The 19,658-nt window shown below is 41.5% G+C and overlaps 1 protein-coding gene across 1 annotated transcript in view; it reads left to right on the forward strand.

Annotated features, from left to right (window-relative positions):
• The window catches only part of ATP8A2 (ATPase phospholipid transporting 8A2), a gene marked incomplete at its 5' end in the record, with an annotated part of 656,754 nt that overhangs the window by 588,906 nt on the left and 48,190 nt on the right, over positions 1 to 19,658 (forward strand). The window contains one exon of the mRNA XM_079136232.1: positions 14,351 to 14,439. Coding sequence (XP_078992358.1) covers positions 14,351 to 14,439 — 89 coding nt within the window. The remainder of the gene's footprint in view (positions 1 to 14,350; positions 14,440 to 19,658) is intronic.

Raw genomic sequence — 19,658 nt, forward strand, 5'->3', positions numbered from 1 at the left:
GTGTTATCATGAAATCTTTATTAAGTTTTTTGTTCCCCCCCCCAAACACTTTTTTTCTATTAAAAAGAGAAACATGAACTTTGGTGTAGAGGAAGAGTAAAAATAGGTAAAAAGCAGAGAAAGACCAGAGGTGGCGGGGAAGAGAGGGAAAGTATGTGCAAGGAATCCCTAGGGGCCTACAAGCTGCTGCTAAATTTCAGTTGCAGTTGTCAGAGTTAAAGAAAACATTGGAGAAAATGTCTCATCATGGGGTCCCCGGATTGTTCTGCTGCGGGCAGGCTGGCTGAGGGATGGATGGCAGCCAGCTGGCAGGGACTCAGACGCCTGGTACCGTAAGCCAGCCTCTGAGCTCATTTGCTCCAGCTAAGTCATTTTACAGTCAGAGCTGTCTCGAGATTAGCACGAGGCACCATACAGATGTTTGGGTTGGGGGGAGCAAGGTAGAATTTGAGGAAGGAAGAAGTATATGCTTATTTTTGAAGGGTTAGCCCCAGGGCTTCTTGGGGTTCTGCTGACATGAAATGTGCAAGAATAGAAACACAGCTAACTGTATGCCAGACCTGACAGCCCTCTGAGTTGGGCACCGATGCTCTTGGTTTTACAAAGGGGGAAGCTGAGGCACCGAGAGGTTAATTAGGTGCTGCAGTCTAAGGCGTGGAGTGCAGTTTCATTCGGGGTCTGTCTGAAACCAAAGCCCTCACTCTACCACCATCCTCAGCTACTGGGACTGTCACTGAGAGCCCCCATGACCCTGCTGTCTCAGTGCCTGTTCACTGTCACATAGTGAGGTGACAGAAGGCAGTGGTTGTGTTCCCAAGGGCATGTCTCTCCCCTCCTGAGAGTCCTTCTCTTAGATCCCAATTGTGAGATATCAGTTGAGACAACCTGAGAAGTACAGTCAGATGGAAGGAAAAAGCAGCTTTGATTCACAGTGGTGACCAACAGGAGCCCAGATCTCAGAAACATCGTGATGGAAGGGTGGTTTACTCCAGGCCTTCCCTGTTCACCCCAGCTTGCTTATCTCCTGTTTACATGACCCCAGAATGCCCTACGCCATTGGTGGGCCAGCTAATGTCCAAGTTATTTTCAATCCCAAATGGGCCTGCCTGACTCTTAACTCCACTGTCCTCAGACTTGTCCATGGAATGGATGCCTCCTACATGGGAAGAGAGAGAGGACACACACCTGGGAGGTCTGGGTTCTGTCCTGTGTCATTGTACCTCAAAAGTGATAGTTATTTCAAGATCCTGGTTGAGGTAAAAAGAAATCAATCAGATGTATTGTGAAAATTGTTATTGGTTGTGAGAGAAAAGACCTGTTTCCCAACTATGTGGGTGAGTCTGAAGATCCAGGAAAATATGTCTGGTTTGTCTTGTGAATTAATGTAATGACCAGAACACTGGAGTTCCAATTTAGAATACATGAATCTCCAGATCACATTAGCTTTTTAAAGAGTGTTATGAATGCACAAAGGTGTGATTGATGGGGACTTTCTAGTGAGATAAAATGCCTCATATTTGGAGTATGTTTGTATGTATATACATTTTATGAATTTTGTGATTTCCATCAGCTACATCATCATTAATTCCAAGTAGAAAAGTAGAGACTGGGGAGAATGTCCTTCCAGGGTCACCCCTATCAAGCCCCATGAGTGGCAGATTGCCTGGAGTACCTAGAAGGCCAGCTCTCAGAGTGGGAGAAGTCTCTATCACCATCAGAGACAATTACTATCTGTCTTCAGCTGTGGTTCCTATCTGCAGAAAAGCCTAAATGTCCCCAGTTCTGAAATACCTTTGCATTCCATGATAAGAATAAGATAAGCATATGGCAAAGGACTGGTTGTTCTACCACAGTTTAACTCTGAATGATGGAGACCTCACTGACATCTCAGCCCCATGGAAGTACCTAAGGCTGTAGAACACAATTTGCACTGAAAATGTCCCTTCTCTTCCTGAGCTGTGACATTGCAAGCATCAGGCAGACTTCTGATGTGCAGCTACATGGACATTTTTTGAGAGCAATTATTGCTGCCTTTTTTCTTTTCTATTTGAGCACAAAGTTGTTGGTGAACATTCTTCATCACCAAAGAGAACCATCTGAGTGCATACTCTGCATATTGTCTTACAGAGATAAGAAGTATTGCTTGGCATGCCACACTGAGAGAAGGTTTACCTTAATTGTTTAACAAAAGCATAAGGCAGTGGATAGGCATTAGCACAAGTGAGTAGTGCTTGTACTTGAGCATTAAAAAAAAAAAAAAAAAAAAAGATATTAGCCAGGCATGGTAGTACTTACCTGTAAACCCAGTGGCTCAGGAGACTGAGGCAGAAGGATCACAAATTTAGGCCAGCCTTGGTGACTTCGCAAGACCCAAAATAAAAATTGAAAAGGCCAGGTTGTAGCTCATTGGTAGAGCACTTACCTAGCATGTGCATGATGCTGAGTCCAATATCTAGTACCATCAAAAAAAAATTATAGAGCAGGTTTTAACTTTCTATCTGCACCACCATCAGTGTTAACACTTTCTGTTTGTCACTAATAAGCAAATGATTAGCATTATCAATTTGGGAATTCTGAAGCAGCATGCAACTTGACTCTTCTACTTGATAATATCAGTGGAAAAATCTTCTCCTGACAAGTTGGAGCAGATCATAATCTTTTGGATCCAATTCCCAATCAAAACTCTCTCAGGAATCATCATTAGTGCCTTTATAAGAAGGGGCATGAGAGAGCTCACTGGCACTCTTTTGTCACATGAGCACATAGTGAGATAGGGTGTCTGCCAGACAGAGTCAGCCTTTAAGGAACCTGACCATCATGGCACCCTTATCTCAAATTCCCAGCCTCCCGACCTCTGAGGAAATGAATATCAATTGCTTAAGTCACCCATTCTGTGACACTTAAAATTTTTTTTAATTTTTTATTTTTAGTTATACATGGCGGTGGAATGTATTTTGACATATCAAACATACATGGAGTATAACTTCCCATTTTTATGGTTGTACATGATGTCGAGTTACACTGGTCATGTATTCATATATGAACATAGGACAGGTATGTCTGATTCATTCTACAATCTTTCCTATTCCCATCCCCCCTCCTTCCTTTCATTCCCCTTTATCTAATCCAGTGAACTTCTATTCTACTTCCCCCTCAAATCTCCACTTATTGTGAATTGGCATCTGCGTATCAGAGAGAACATTCAGACTTTGGTTTGGGGGACTGGCTTATTTCACTTAGCACAATAGTCTTCAGTTCTATTCATTTACTGGCAAATGCCATTATTTCATTCTTCTTTAAGGCTGAGTAATATTCCATAGTGTATGTGTACCACATTTTCTTTATACATTCATCTGATGAAGGGCACCTAGTTTGGTTCCATAGTTTGGCTATTGTGAATTTTGCTGCTATGAACATTGATGTGGCCCTGTCACTGTAGTGTGATCATTTTAAGTCCTTTGGGTGTAGACCAAGGAGTGAGATAACTGTGTCAAATGATGGGTCCATTCCAAGTTTTCTGAGGAATCTCCATACTGCTTTACACAGTGGTTGCACCAATTTGTAGTCCCACTAATAATATTGAATGTACTTTTTCCCACATCCTCACTAACATTTATTGTTATTTGTATTCTTGATAATTGTCATTCTGACTGGAGTGAGATGGAGTCACAGTGTAGTTTTAATTTGCATTTCTCTAATTGCTAGAAATGTTGGACATTTTTTCATATATCTGTTGACCAATCAAATTTCGTCTTCTGTGAAGTATCTGTTCAGTTCCTTTGCCCATTTATTGATTGGGTTATTTGGTTTTTGTGTGTATGTGTTATTTTTAGAGTTCTTTGTATAACCTGGAGATTAATGGTCTGAGGTGCAAGTGGCAAAGATTTTCTCCTATTCTGTAGGCTCTCTATTCGTTTTGTGACATTTCGTACAGTAGCCTAAGCAAATTCAAGACTGTGCAATCCAGACCTTCGCAGAGCTCATTGCCCCTGAGCCTCTCTGGTCACTCTCTTTGTTCCTTTCTGATGCCTTTCCTCAGCTATGCATACAGCAGGCTCTTTATTAGACAGCTAGGTCATCCCCCTCTCTGGAAGGAGGGGTGTGCAAATCACCTCCTTGTCCCCCTTTGGGAGTCTGACTGATCCACAGGTTGTGCTGCCCAGGAGTTATGCAAATACCACAGCCACCAGGAAACAAATGAGTGTCTCTTCCAGGCCCCAAGCTCTGGGTAATGGTGGGAGGGTAAGAGAGCAGCTTTAGCTGTGCCCAGCCCAGTCCCTTTGACCCTGAACCTTCTAGATGCAGCTGATTGTGATCATGGTGTGTGTGGGGGTGCCCATCTCTCCTCTCAGGGTTCATGGTGATGAGGAGAAATGGTCGTCTGCCTCATTTTCATCAGTATCTATCTTAAATCTTGTGCTTTCATGTAAAATAGAATATTCCAAATATTCTTTGCAGTTGTTAGACATTTCATTTTTTCTCTTCAGAAAGGTAGATAGCTTTGCTGTGTCAGCACAGTGTCTTGCCTGGTTTTCTATAAAACCACACAAAGATCTATGCTGCAGCCCAGAAAGAATGATGGTCGGAAGTGCCTATGAGCACCCAGTATACACAATGTGCCACGGACGTTCAGGACCCAGCATAAATTTCTGGAAGCTGCAGTTTCACCCCTGCCAGAGGGGATCACAGCTGGTGCAGAGGCTTGGCATCTGGACAGCTGCCCCCACCACAGGGGTAGTAGAGACCACAGTGTGTGTTAGGAGAACATGGCTCATTTTATGTTATTCCTGAAGTAGAAGAGACTCCAGACTGTTGTTTTAAACTACCCAGTACCAGTTTCAAACCTGCCCGTTTCACCTTAGAAATATAGAGTCGTACGACCTCAGAGCAGCAATATACTGTTTCCCTGCCTTAACTTTCCCATATGCAGAATGGTGTTAAGAATTGCTGTCTTGAATCCAAATAGCCTTCCTGGTCTTATCTGCAGGCTCTACATCTGCACACTCAAGCAACCCCAGATGAAAATATTTGAGAAAAAAATTTGTGTTCATACTGAATATGCAGACACTTTTTCTTGTCACTATTTCCTAAGCAGTACAATAGTATAACAACTATTTCAGAAGCATTGACCTTGAATTAGGTATTATAAGTCACCTAGAGATGATTTAAAGTCTGGAGGAGGATGCATGTAGGTTCTATGCAATTGCAATGCCATTTTATATAAGGCCTTGATATTCTTGGCATCCTGAACCACCCCTGAAGTTCCTGAGGTGCAACTGTCATGGCTTAGCCACGTTACTGGAAATCAAACCAATACGAACAATACAGCTACTGGATTAGACCAACTATTTGTTTTCTAAAATTAGGTAAATCTGCTAAAGAGAAAAAGTGAAAATTTTAAATGACCCCTACTTATGAAAGGAAAATCAATTAAGAATTTGAGGAACAACCTGGTAAGTGATGCATACCTGTAATCCCAACAGTTCAGGAGGCTGAGGCAGAAGGAGCACAAGTTGGAGGCCAGCCTCAGCAACTTAACAAGGCTCTCCAGCTCAGTGGTAGAGCTCCCCTGGGTTCAATCCCCAGTACCACAGGGGGTAAAAAGGGGTGGGGGAGAGAGAGAATTTGAGGTATATTAGGATCTCACCTTTCCCTCTGGTAAGCTGGTAAGTAGCCAAATTATAGTAACAATACTCTGCCCCTCCACATCTGTTTGGGAAATGTCTTCTCACCAGTCTAGTGAATAACCAAGAGTTTAAACATTATCATTGAACTGAAAACAAAAGGTACCCCATGCTATATTCCTGTGGTAGGGTCCTTGTTTACTGCAGGGTTTTCTTCTGAGCTTTTAACTGTCTTGGGCTGGCCTGCCACTCAGTGGAGAGCAGCTCCCCGGGCCCACCTGGGGCTTCCTCTTACTTAGCACATGGGATGGTGGTAAAGTTTCTCAGTGTAGTCTGCACTCATGCATGATATCATTACCCCAGTGAACCCCGAGAGTACTTAAAGTAAAAAAGTACTGGATGTTGGCGAGGACTTGGAGCAACTGGAATGCTCACACCATGGCTTTGTTCAAACAGCTGCTTTGAGGAACTCTCTGGCTGTTTTTAAAAAAATGAATCTTACACTTTCCATATGACAGAGCAGTCCCATTCCCAGGTGTTTACCTAAAAGAAATGGAAACATATGTCCACAAAAGAAGACTTGTACAAACATGTGCATAGCAGCCTTGTTCTCAATAATAGGCCCAAACTGGAAACAACCCAAACGTCCGTCAACAGGAGACCGAATAAACAAATTGTGGTATGTTCACACAATGGAATACTATCCAAAAATTAAAAAGAATGAGTTACAGGTCCATGCAACCAAATGGATCAATCCCAAAGGCATTATGTTGAGTGAAAGAAGCCAAGTTCAAAAGCATTCATACTCTGTCATTCCAATTAACTGAAGTTCTAGCCAAACTTAGCTGTAGTGGCAGAAATCAGGACCAGTGATTGCCTCTTGGGGGGTGGAGAGAACTCAGTGGAGAAACAGAAATGTCCTATATCTTATTGTGGGCAGTTGTTTCCCAGGTGTAGACAGCTGTCAAAAGTCTTCAGACTAAATACTTAAGATTTGTGCATTTTAATATATTTAAATTATAACCCCCCAGAAAGCATTGCCTCATCTCTAGCAGGGTAGATATGATTGTCACAAGCATAGAGGAAGCCTGGGGACATAGCTCAGTGTCAGAGCACTTGCCTAGCCTGCTCCAGGCCCTGGGTTCTATCCCCAGCATCACACACACAAGAAAATAGGGAATGCTTTTGGGAAACATTTATCAAGTTCTATCAAGGTACCACCCCTGACTTGAGGGATTTTACAATAGTAAGTTTCATGGATAAAGCTCCCTATGCTTAAGTCACAAAAAAAAAAATTAGCAAAGCCCAATGTCAAAAGGAAGGTACTTGTTTTATCTTTGTTTGTAATGCTGCTACATCTGTAGGAATGGTATCTTTAGATGGTTATTTAATCTCTCCCACCTTCAGTCACAGGTAATGGTGAGGCCAAATTGGCAGATCTTTATGCCCAAAACTATGGCTTCAAATCTCCTTTGTGTAGGTGTGCCCCAACATGCCAGTGGGGTCACATCAGAATCAGGCATGGGGGTAGTTTGTGAATGGTTGTACGTATGAAGATGCTCATGGGATCTCTGGATTGTTTGAAAATTCATCTGCATTCGCACCGGGCTTCTGACATGAGTGCTGGAAGGATCCTCTTCAGAGAATGTTGCAAAACATCCAACTGAGAGGCCTTCCCCCTTTGCAGTAAATCTAAGCTTAAAATTGGCACCAGGCAATAGGCAGTTAGTATGGGGGAGAGTGGGCGTAAATGATTACAGGAAATGAAGAACTAGATTTCAGCCTGGGATTGCTTCCTCCCTTCTGTGGCATGTTAGTATGGTGTATGTCTGAGGACTCTGTCTGATCATGGTATTTTCCTTCTTGCTGCATCAAAAAGTTAACACTAAGTTGTCCTTCTACATGTTCTGAGAATTTGCATTCTCAACAGAGGACAGTGTGCAAAGGCAAGCTTTTCAAAGAATGTACAACTCCTAACCCTGTGGACCATCACAGGGAGCTACCCCGAGCAAACAGACTCACAGCTTATGTTGCTACCTTTCCTAAAACAGTTCACAGTAAAAAGAGAAGAGGATTTACTTAAACTTTGACATGCATATTCATAGAAAGCAAGGTTTTTAGAAAGACAAACCTCAAAAACAAAACTGAAGCTTCTTTGGTCTTTGAATGGAAAAGAATTTTAGGAGGAAAGGTAAGGGATCAGGGAGGAATATTCTTACAAATCCAGTTATTCTTAAGGGCTTGGTCTGTATTTGTTATTGTGTGTGTGTGTGTGTGTGTGTGTGTGTGTGTGTGTGTGTGTTTTTTTAATGCAGGTTGAAAGATAAACTGATCTTACACAGGAGTATGTCTCTGGCTACTATTATGGAGGTATTTAGAGGCTTGTATATGAGCAGTGACCTGGAATAACTATGCTACCCAAGGCTGATGCCAAGCTGGGTTGCACCTGGATCTCATAGCTGCAGAAAACTGTGAAATCTTGGGGTGTGTTGTCTCAGGCCCACTGCAAGGCTGGAAATGATACAGGCCAAAATTCAAGTCTGTTGCAGCACCATGCAGGGCTCTGTCTCATCATTCCAGGTCATGTCTAGAGGATATACCTGTGATCTTTGACCAGAGTATAGGGGTCTTTTATTTCTGCATGTTGCCAGGTATTATTATTATAGTGGGCCCAGCACCAAACTTCAAAGCTCAGTCTTGTAGTAATTTTCCTGCCCATCTTCCCATTTATTGCATTCATTGGATCTTGCACCTCTTCTGTTGCTCAAGGTTAAGGAATGGGTAGTGGAGATAGTCTCTTGCCACCGTGCTAACAGTTCCAGTGTCCAGTCCACAGTTATTGGCCTGGCAGTAGAAATTATGTTGCTCTGCCCAATACCAGGTTTCACCATGGTGTGTTGGATACTGAGAATCAAGTATAAGGCTTGAACCTAATTCCTAATTCCTACCTCCTCTCCCAAGCAGTAGGCCCACACTGTGTTGCTTGGAGGTGGGTGAGGGGTGACCTGGTAAATATTTTCTTCTTCAATGCATCTTTTAGTATAAACTAGGCACTGTGGTCTCTCGCCTTCCTCCCTTATCCCTTGTGAAGGTAGTTTGGTGTGTGAATAATTGTTCAAACTGCTATATTTGTGAGGATCCTGTCACTACAGATCTTCCTCAGCTGCCATCTTGCTCTACCTATAGGACTTATATTCCTAGGCATATATGTATTTCTTAAAGGAAATTATTTCTTTTTTTTAATATAACTCTTTTTTAAATTTATTTTTATTGTAAACAAATGGGATACATCTTGTTTCTCTGTTTGTACATGAAGTAGAGGCATACCGCTTTTGTAATCATACATTTACATAGGGTAATAGTTTTTGATTCATTCTGTTATTTTTTTTCTTCCCCCCACCCCTCCCACCCCTCTTATCCCTCTATACAGTCCCTCCTTCCTCCATTCTTGCCCCCCTCCCACCCCCCATTATGTGTCATCATCTGCTTATCAGTAAGATCATTTGTCCTTTGGTTTTTTGAGATTGGCTTGTCTCACTTAGCATGATATTCTCCAATTTCATCCATTTGCCTGCAAATACCATAATTTTATTATTTTTTATGGCTGAGTATTATTCCTGTGTGTGTGTGTGTGTGTGTGTGTGTGTGTGTGTGTATGCATATATATATATAACAGTTTCTTTATCCATTCATCAATTGAAGGGCATCTAGGTTGGTTCCACAATCTGGCTATTGTGAATTGAGCAGCTATGAACATTGATGTGGCTGTATCTCTGTAGTATGCTGATTTTAAGTCCTTTGGGTATAGGCCAAGGAGTGGGATAGCTGGGTCAAATGGTGGGTCCATTCCAAGTTTTCTAAGGAATCTCCACACGGCTTTCCAGAGTGGCTCCACTAATTTGCGGCCCCACCAGCAATGTATGAGTGTACCTTTTCCCCCCACATCCTCACCAACACCTGTTGCTAGTATTCTTGATAATCGCCATTCTAATTGGGGTGAGATGGAATCTTAGGGTGGTTTTGATTTGCATTTCTCTTATTACTAAAGATGTTGAACATTTTTTCATTTATCTGTTGATTGCTTGTACATCTTCTTCTGTGAAGTGTCTGTTCATTTCCTTAGCCCATTTGTTGATTGAGTTATTTGTATTCTTGGTGTAGAGTTTTTTGAGTTCTTTATATATTCTGGAAATTAGTGCTCTATCTGAAGTATGAGTGGCAAAGCTTTTCTCCCATTCTGTAGGTTCTCTCTTCGCATTGCTGATAGTTTCCTTTGCTGAGAGAAAGCTATTTAGTTTGAATCTATCCCAGTTATTGATTCTTGCTTTTATTTCTTGTGCTAATGGAGTCCTGTTAAGGTGTTATTGTGTTATTATTGCTGTATAGGGATTGACTGGAAATTTTTTTCCCTTTTGTTCTTGCTTTAGTAACATCAAACGTTTTCCGAATTTTCTTTTACCTAAAATTTAAGGTTGGTACAGGAGGTGTTAAATGGAAGTTAAACACCTGCCAGGAGTACTGTGCTCTCTCTAAATTTAGATGCATTCTCTTCTCTCTCTTCTGGAGATACAGGTACGGGGTGGGAGGGAGTTGCATCCCTCCTTTCACTAAGGGGAGGGATCAGGGTCCAAGGACCAAGGGACCTCAGTTTGGAACGGGATGACTCTCCTTTCCGGCTGGCTGCAGGTGCTTGAGGGAAATTGTGGATGGTGTTTTTTTTTGTTTGTTTGTTTTGTTTTGTTTTCTGTAAAATGGGGTCCCTGGTGGATTGAGTGTGGTGCTTACCATAAGCCTTGCCACATGGTGGTATTCAATGAATCCTAGCCTCCTTCTCCCTGCAGGTAAACTGTTGCCTTTTCTGTCTTTATCACATCTTTTCAAAGTTACGGCCTGACTTCGCTCCAGCCATTCCAGCTTCTTTTATAAAGCCTTTTCCAGACTGTACCACCTTCATGGTCATGGCTGCCCTTGGGGTGCTGTGGATAGGTATGTCTACGAATCCCTGATGCCCAGGTTTGTGGGTGACCACGGTTTATGCCCCTGTCTAATCCAAGGCAGAGCAGCCCAGTTCATTGGTTTTGACATCAGACAAGACTCCAGTACTGCATCTGGCTCTCATCAGCCTGTGCCCTAATTTATCAAATAATCTCCCCCACCTGAGCCTCACTTTCTTATAACTTACCTCAAGGGTCCCACACATTTGGCACCTAACTGGTTAGCAGCTGCTAGTTGAGTCATCTTAACTGAAGGTCCATTCTTCCCATCGGGACTGTTAGCACATCATAAGGATGTTTATAAAAACCTTACTTAATAGCACTGGGGGGAGGGGTGTAATTAAGGGCCATTTGTCACCTAGCCCAGCTCAATAAACATTTTAAAGCTGTGGCCTTAGAAGGGTTTCAGAACTCCAAATCTCAATTTGTGAAAATTGGGTCAGAAGCCTTTCTGAAGCACACCTTTAAGATTAGTTATATACACATTACATTCACAGCTCCTTGTTTTAAAAACCAACAATAGGAACCAGGCATAGTGGTGCATGCCTGTAATCCCAGCTACTCAGGAGGCTAAGGCAAGAGGATGGCAAGTTTGAAGCCAGCCTTGGAACTTTAATGAGACCCTGCCTCAAAATAAAAAAATAAAAAGGAATAATATGTAGCTTAGTGGTAGGGCACTTGCCTAGCAAGCAAAAGGCCCTGGATTCTATCTCCAGTGTCCCCATCCATCCCCAAAAGAGAATAATAATAATACTTTCAAATCTCCATTTAACTTTTGTTAGTTTGGAATGGGGTCTTCATGTTTCTAATAGGGATTTTAAAGTTCATTTTCCTTTCTTCCCTTAGCAACTAAAGTTCCCAGGGTTCTAGAATCTATTTTAAACAATATATTGTTGTAGTGAAATGACTGTATTCTTTGACAAATATACATAGTGGGTGACCCTGCACATATCCTCACAAGTAGAGCTTGCACAGATCCCCCTTCCACGGGCCAGTCACCAGCCTGGGCATCTGTTGTGAGTGCCAAACCCCAAGTCCCACCAGGCTCCAGAGATCCTGTCTTCCAACAAGACTATCCCACCCCTTCCTTGTGGTTTTCTTGGTTGTAGGGGAGAAAGCGAGTTTCGCTGTTACTGAAGCAATATTTATTTTCTATAAAAGAAACAGGAAGTAGAGATACAAAGTGATATGAGAATACAAATCTCTGATCGTGTCATCCAGATTCTTGTTAGATATACCATTCTGTTTTTCCAGAATACATAAGCATGTAGCTACTCAAATCTACCAAGTGTAGGCCACCCCACTGTTTTTGAAATCCCAGAATTTTTTTAAAGGCAATAACATAGCAGAACAGGACTATAAAAGTGATGGCACACGCCAGTGTATATTGACATATGCATCATGCCCAACACTTAACTCAAAGATGCACTAACATGGGTATACTGGGTGGGGACAGAGGGGATTCCTGTCCCCCCTCCCCCCATCTTCATCAGGCTAGAGTCTTTAAATCTACTGACATAAACTGACAAGGGAAAGATTCACAGGGAAAAAAAGCACCCGATTATTTATGGGCACAGGACATCACAGGAAGGCAAGTACCAATTAAGTCAAAGGTCTAGAAGCTCATATACTCTCTTCATAGGGGAGAGGAGTGGGCAGTTTTTGAGAAAGAATGTTAGATTTTTAGGGGACAGAATGAGGCCAAAGGGGCAACATTCCTCTGGGTTCTGGGTGTGGTGTGTGATTTTCCATCACTTCCTCCATGCTATTAGTTTAATTGTCTTTGGTTACTTTGGCTAATGACTTTTTGCTAGGATGATTGAAAGCACGTGTGCTCTTCTTAGTTGGCTCTGTTCTTCAGTTGGATAAGGGAACTTCAGAAAAAAGAAATATAATGCGTCATCTCTATTTCAAACATACAATTATATGCCTCTTTAGTGGCTGAAGAGAAGGGCATTATATGTAGGTACCACAATATATTTAATAAATCCTCTCCTTAGACATTTATTTTTAATTTATTTGCTAGTATGGCACTCTTGGGAATATTCTAGACTTGCTTTTTCTTTATACATTTTATTCCTTTCTTAGGATGAAATGAGAGTGGCAATTCATGTGGCACAATGTTCTCAGATTTTTTAAGGTTTTAAATTTTTCTTTCAAAAGCTGGAATTCTCATTTTTGGAAAAGGGAAGCAAGTCTTCCCATGCCAGCATTGGAATTGGGCCCTTTTACCTCAAACATCACTGTTTCTGAACTGAGTTGTCTTAAATGCCAAGAACCACAAGCCCAGGGACTTGTGGAGCTCAGAAGCAAAGAGCTGTGGTTAGGTGTGGGCTTGGCCAGACAGGCAAGCATGGATGCTCAAGGTTGAAGGTGGGGATGCTATGAGGACATGCAGTGGGAAGGCCCCGCGGGGCAGATGGAGCTACAAGGGCCGTAGCGTGTGTGGCTATTTCCTTGGAACAGAAAATGGAAATCAAAGAGCGAGCTGATTCTCGGATGCCAGGCTGGGACCAGAGTGAGTCCAGCCCTCATTGTGTAGCCTAGACAGAGCTGCTGTGGGTCCTCCAAGCCCAGTCCCTGCAAGGGTCCCCACAGTTACTCATTCTTAGCCTCTCTGTTCTCACGTCCCCTATAAGCCTTGCCCCACTGTGTAACAAGTTCTAACAAAACCCATTGGATCAGATGATGGAGGACGCCAGAAAAGAAAACCCATTGAGCATGAACTCACACTAACTCTGGGCCCTTTCCTGCCCTGCGAAGTCAGCTTTCCCATTGCCCACCAGCTCCATTCTCCCATTTTTGGCTCATCCCAAAACAAAATGTAAGAATCTATACTCAATAACCCCCATTTCCAAGCAAGCTCCTCTCTCCCTCTGCTTCTGTCTAGAGTTTCTCACCTAACACTGAACTCAGCCATGCAGCTTTGTCCCTCAAAACCCTCTTTACCTGTTACCTCCCAAACCATCCTGAACTCAGCCTGCCAGGAGCAAGGAGGTCCCATGGAAAGCTGTGACCCTCCGCTGCTCTTCCATACCATCAGAACTTCCCTTGGGATCCTTCCCTCTACCCTTCATCTGTTGAAACCCCATATATCTTTCCAATATACACCACATTCTGTCGTCTTGAAGAATTCCGCCCAGAAACCCCACTAGATATCTTTATGATACTTACCTAATTCTATGATGTTAACTTCCTGGACACCAACGAAGGACTCCAACCTCTGAATTCTCCTGTTCTGAGTAGGGAGAATCACTAGGTCTGGCACCCCAGAGTGGCCGTGACTTGGATGCCGGTCTGTGAATGAATGAGCAGGGAAGGAAAGTGAGCCGATGGGCAAAGGAATGAGAGGAGACTAGTGAAGCAGAGTGTATTCTAAAGGAGCCTATTGGCTCCAACATTTCTCTCAAAGAAGGATGTAGACAGCATTCTGCTCAGAAGGGGACTGGAAGTTCCTTAAAAAGTAGAGAACAACACAGATCCAGCTTAAAAAACAGCTTAACATTGGTTAAAAACCAATGGAAATCCAGAGGGGAGACACCCTCTTCTGTTCCCCTTAACAACCTTCCTAGGTTTTTGTCTTTCCTTTCACAGAATTTAATATTTCCTAGTGTGTGTGTGTGTGTGTGTGTGTGTGTGTGTGTGTGTGTGTTGTAGGAGGTTTTATGTTGACTGAATTACGTTTCTTTTGAAAGAAAACCTGTTAACACATGTGTGATCTGTTTCTTGTAGGCAGCTATGGTCCTGAGTTCTGCATACTTCTGGTTGGGATTATTTCTGGTTCCTACTGCATGTTTGATCGAAGATGTGGCGTGGAGAGCGTAAGTAGAAAATGAAGTTTGCTCACCTGTCCTTAACAACATCTCTCGCGTGATAATATCCCTGTCGCAGGATATTAAGGGAAATAGGAATTCTGAATAACAGGTCTCCTGCCGCTGCTCAGAGTAAGGGGTGGTGGTGTTGCTTTTGTTTTGTTTTGTTTTTTAACTTGTGTTTCATCTTAAAATGAAAATATAGACTCAAAGGAGTCCTCAGAGAGACTGTGTGGTGGTCGACAGAGATCTTACCTTGTACTTGATTATAAAGAAGAGTTTCTAAATACAAATTCATTTCATCAAGTTAAAGAAGTATGCCTCAAACTTTTTTCTCTTTATATCTTAAAATCAATGCTAAGTGATCACAAATATAGTCTGCCTTTAAATCCCATGCTTAAAGGAAAATTGTGTAAATGTAAGTTATAGCAAATGACAAAGGTGAAGTCATCTTCATTTTTCCAAACAATTTGCAGTAAGAATCCTTCCAACAAATTTCTTCAAATTTCTTCATAGATCTATGAGAAAATCAAATCACAAAGGTAGAATTATAGTGTAGGTTAAATAGGAAATAACTCAGGCTCAATTTTTGCTTCTATGCTTTAAAATTCACTGTTTCCAAAATGTCATGGGTACAATGTAAAAGAAGCAGCTGAGTCCCAAGATAATGCAAATTTTAATTTCATCCAGGAACAACAAAAATCTCACTCCAAATAAGATGATACTTATTTAGGTGTGAGTTAGCCCAACCAGTGCCTCCTACAAATAGTTGCCAAAATCCCTGAAAATTGAAACTCTTAGCTTGGCTTTCCTTTGGGCAAAGGATAATTATTTCAGGACCCTGAGGTAGAGAATCAAGACTTTAATCCAAACTTTCCAGGAAAAGACATCAGATTGCATTTTTATATTCCCATTCCTCCCACACTCAACAAGAATTATTCTTGCCTGACAGTTTAGGATGTTTTTTGAAAAAGTCTTCTTTTTGGCATTATCTTGACAACCGAGGACACCTAATGCTGCAAGAGAAGGGTGAAGGAATTTTATAGCACATAGTTTGTTTTTGTTTTCTTTTGTTTATAAAGTTTTTCAACTGTTAGTAAGAATAATTTTAACTTCCTAACTGTTCTGACTTAACCACTACTTTCACTTTAGGTGTTAAAACTATGTTCTATTAATGTCAGAATCAGAATTTTTGAAAATGAAATGTGGATTATGGGCAGGAAAGATACTTTATTCATCTAAAAAAACCATAAGAAAATATTAGTTCTATTTGCTCTTTGAGCCAGTATGCCCAATGGTGGCACACAATATGTTTATTCCCTAGCCCAATTTGACAATTTTAGATAAATACAGCATGGCAGCAAGGACTTAGCTACATCAGATGACTTGTTCAATTTGTAATGATTGAGAATTAGTAACAAGCTTATAAATTAGTCTCAGACTGTCTTATTTCAGCTATCTTAAAGTTGAGAATGTGTTTTTCACAGTACAGGAGATTCAACCCAGGGCCTTGTGCATACTGGGAAAAGCACTCCACTACTGAGCTGTATCCCCAACCCACCTATCTTAAATTAATGTCATGAAAACACTTGTTTTTTAATAGGGTGACTTTTGCCAAATGAGATGTTAGCAAAAGAATCTTTCTTCTATTCAAAGAGAATATTTGTAGACTACAAAGTCTCTATGCCTCCCTATCTATTCTCTAGATCCTTTCCAGTGCATTCCAAATACAAACTCCCTGTCACCATAAAGCAAATTATTGGTTCCCTCCAATAGGACTTGTTTTGGGTTCTGTTTGTAGTACCAGCACTATAAAATTAGCACCATTTACATTTTAACAATGATAAATCAAATGACACTGCTTCCAGCTCCATCCTCTGGAAAGAGTAAAGTGTCATTTCCTTTCCAAGGAGTTTGCCAGCTGGGTTGAAGCAGGGATCAGGGCCCTGCAAAGGATGTTCCAGTGGAAGCTGGGAGCAAGCAGGGAAGGTTGACCTTGCAGGCTTCTGTCCAGTCCCAGCATTGGCCCAAATACAACTTTTCTCAGGAGTGGCAGCTCAGATCCAGGCTGAGCCAGAGAGGGCCCTTCATACTTCCAGAAACACCTCCTGAAATGTTTTATCTTATTTTATTTGACAGAATAGTATCTATTAACTGTCTTCTGGGGCACTTGCCCAAAGAATATGCCCAATTTGTATGTCTAATTAGTGTCTAAACTATAGTTATCCCCCTCTAAAAACAAGAATTTTGAGAATATATTTGGGCATTGTCCCTCTGATCATGAGGCCCATATTATATTCTTCTACTCCAACCCCAAAATATTTGTGCAAGAAAGTAAATTTGGAGGCTCCTCCCAAGGGGAGAAATCACATTGTGAATGCTCACCTCTGGGGAGGCCACAGTGCTTACCTGTGAACTATACCCTTAGAAAACATGTTCTGTTTTTATGGGATTTATCCTCCCCTGCCCCTTCTTATGCACAGAATGAAATGGTTAATCCAGGTTGTCCACAGCCACAGGTCATTTGGTTTCAGTTGGCAGATATTTTCTGCTATGATGCACCTTGAACCTCCAAAGAGTTTTAAATTAGTGGACAGAAATTAATAATCAGCTGGGTTCAAACCTGCACATGTGCTCCACCTCCCAGCTCTGCAGAATGTGACTGACAGCTGTGCATGATGAGAGGGATCTTCCACTAGTACTGCTGGGGTGTTCCAGTCTTGCCTTGGAATATTCAGAGGATGATTTCTTGGTCTTATATTCTGTGGCAATGCTTGCCCACTCTCCTGCTCGCTTGTTCTTTCTTTTCTTTTTTTCCTTTTCTTTTCTTTTCTCTTTTCTTCTTTTCTTTCTTTTCTTTTCTTTTCGAAATGAAGTCTGTCTGTGTGGTCCAGTCTGGTCCTAAACTCCTGGGCTCCAGCGGTCCTCCTGCCTCAGTCTCTGAAGTTACTGGGATTACAGGTGTGCACCACTCCACCTGGCGGGTTATGTTGTCTTTTGAAAGGGCTTTAAAATTCTCACCTGGCTGTTGCCTTATTCAAATAGACTTCTATGAGCACCTAAGAAAGTGAGTGAGTTGCTCCATCTTTCCACATTTCCCCCCTCTCTTTGCCCAGTCTCTCACTTCCAATTCAGGACCTGGACTGTTAAGAAGAGAGAAACAGAATGAGGTAATTCAGTCATTTTTTCCATGAAGTCTGTCAACTTTCTGGATGAAGATCCATTATTAGACTATCTTAAGTCGGATTTGGATTGTCATAAACTGCTTGCCCTATTATCCTGTTCACTAGAATTTTTATGAGGGACCAAACTAACCTATCTTTTATTAAATAACTGATTGATCACATGTGATACCTGGCTAATGAGCAGTCTTATTAGAAGTATGAAGTGTAAATTACCCAGAACTATTTTAATACTCTTTAGCTTACACTCTTCCAAAATGTTTACCTATGACAGCATGCTTAGGTAAGCTGCCACATACAGATTCTCATCTAGGAGAAATTCGTCAGTTTTGCTTTATAAAAATAATACAAAGCTCAAGGCCGCTGAACAGAGAGGAACCAGTTTCTTTTCTTGATCTCTGTCTCCTGCTTTTTACCAGCATCACACAATACTTTCCCCATGCTCAGAATGACTTCATTTCTTTCTTACAATCCCAGATAGGCAGTTAAATGGCAATAAATGGTAATAAGCAATTTATGTATATCAATGGGCCTTGGTTGTTTTTTTAACATTCTAACTAAACTAGTTTCTCATGGAGCACATTGTATTTCCATTTTCATCCACAGTTAGAATTTAACATTTCCTTCAGACTTGCTGTCTTTATATGCAAAAAGAGTCCAGAAAAATGTTTCAAAGATGAAAAGTTCAAGACCCTAAACCAAGCTTTTTATTTAAGAACCTGGAGATACCCTTAACTGTATCTGAAAACTCACAGATGAATCCTCTGTCAGTAGCCAGTCACCCCAACTCTGACCCTTCTGTGGTCTCTGGTATCTTAAATGGGGTGAGACACAGCAAGCCTTGGGGCATTGGGGATAAGGCCTTTACAGATAATCTGGCTTATTCTTTGTCAAAGCTGCAATCCAGAACCTGGCTTATGGTGAGACCTAAATTACACACCAGTGGCTAATACTTAGAAGTCTGACTTAATAACCCATAACTGTGAAATTTTAGTCCTTTATGTAGACTCTGACAGCAAAGATTTTAGACTCGTTTTTCTAATCCAACCCTTATTAGGAAAAGGCGCTCCAGAAAATGGTTTCGAATTGCTTGCATGCAAAAAGAATAGCCAAATCGTTCCCAACATTGCAATACTGTGTTCTCAAATAGCAGTTGTTTCCAGACTAGTTCAGAGGAGCCAGCCTAGTGGATATATTATCAAATTTGCTGAGGGACTCTTGGATGTGGATGGTCCAGAAGATAACAATGGGGGCTGATCTAGAGATTGACAGCTCTGTGTAGGAGGAAGGGAGGATGAGTGAGGATGGTCCTGAAAAAGTAAGACAGCGTATTTATTTTTCAGGACCAGCCAGACACGAGCTCCTGGAACTGCATATGTAGGATGATTCTGAATGGGGTGGGACATGCCATTCAGTTGGCTTATTATCAATACAGCCCCATAAGCCCAAGAGATAAAAGGTAGAGTTTGGGATCCAGCTATTCAGTAATATTGACCAGTACACATTTTAACATCCTTTGCAACTATCTCCTTTCCAGAAAGATGTTGGCTGTTTTCTCATTTTTTGTTTAAATTAAAATTCCACAGTGTCTGCTTTGAACTCTGGTATTTTATCAATTCCAAGTCTCAGGACACTGTTTGAAGTAATTAAGGTATTATGTGTTAAAACTGGTGTGGTTTTCTCTTGTTTACTTTGTGGGAAAGGATGACAAGCATATACACTGTGTCTTGGTGCTAATACACCATTATAGATTAACATGGAGTGTTAGATGACTCGGTCTTATCTTAACAGGCTTTCTGTCCTTGAAGGCAGAGGACAGGCAGTGGGAGAATGTGATTCTGCAGAAATAGCCCACATCTTCAGAATGTTCCCAGGACACAGTTTTCGCTTCTGTACAGATGTGCTCAATTGTTCTCATTGTATCTTGGAGTCCTGGTACCTAGCCACGCTCCTCACATTTATTTATATTGAAAAGAAAGTGATGCAAACTTTCCATAATAAAGAAACCTGCAAAGTGTTGCTAGCTTATGAACCTTTTCATTTTAC

Source organism: Sciurus vulgaris (assembly GCF_902686455.1).
Source record: "Sciurus vulgaris genome assembly, chromosome: 4".
NCBI lineage: Eukaryota > Metazoa > Chordata > Mammalia > Rodentia > Sciuridae > Sciurus > Sciurus vulgaris.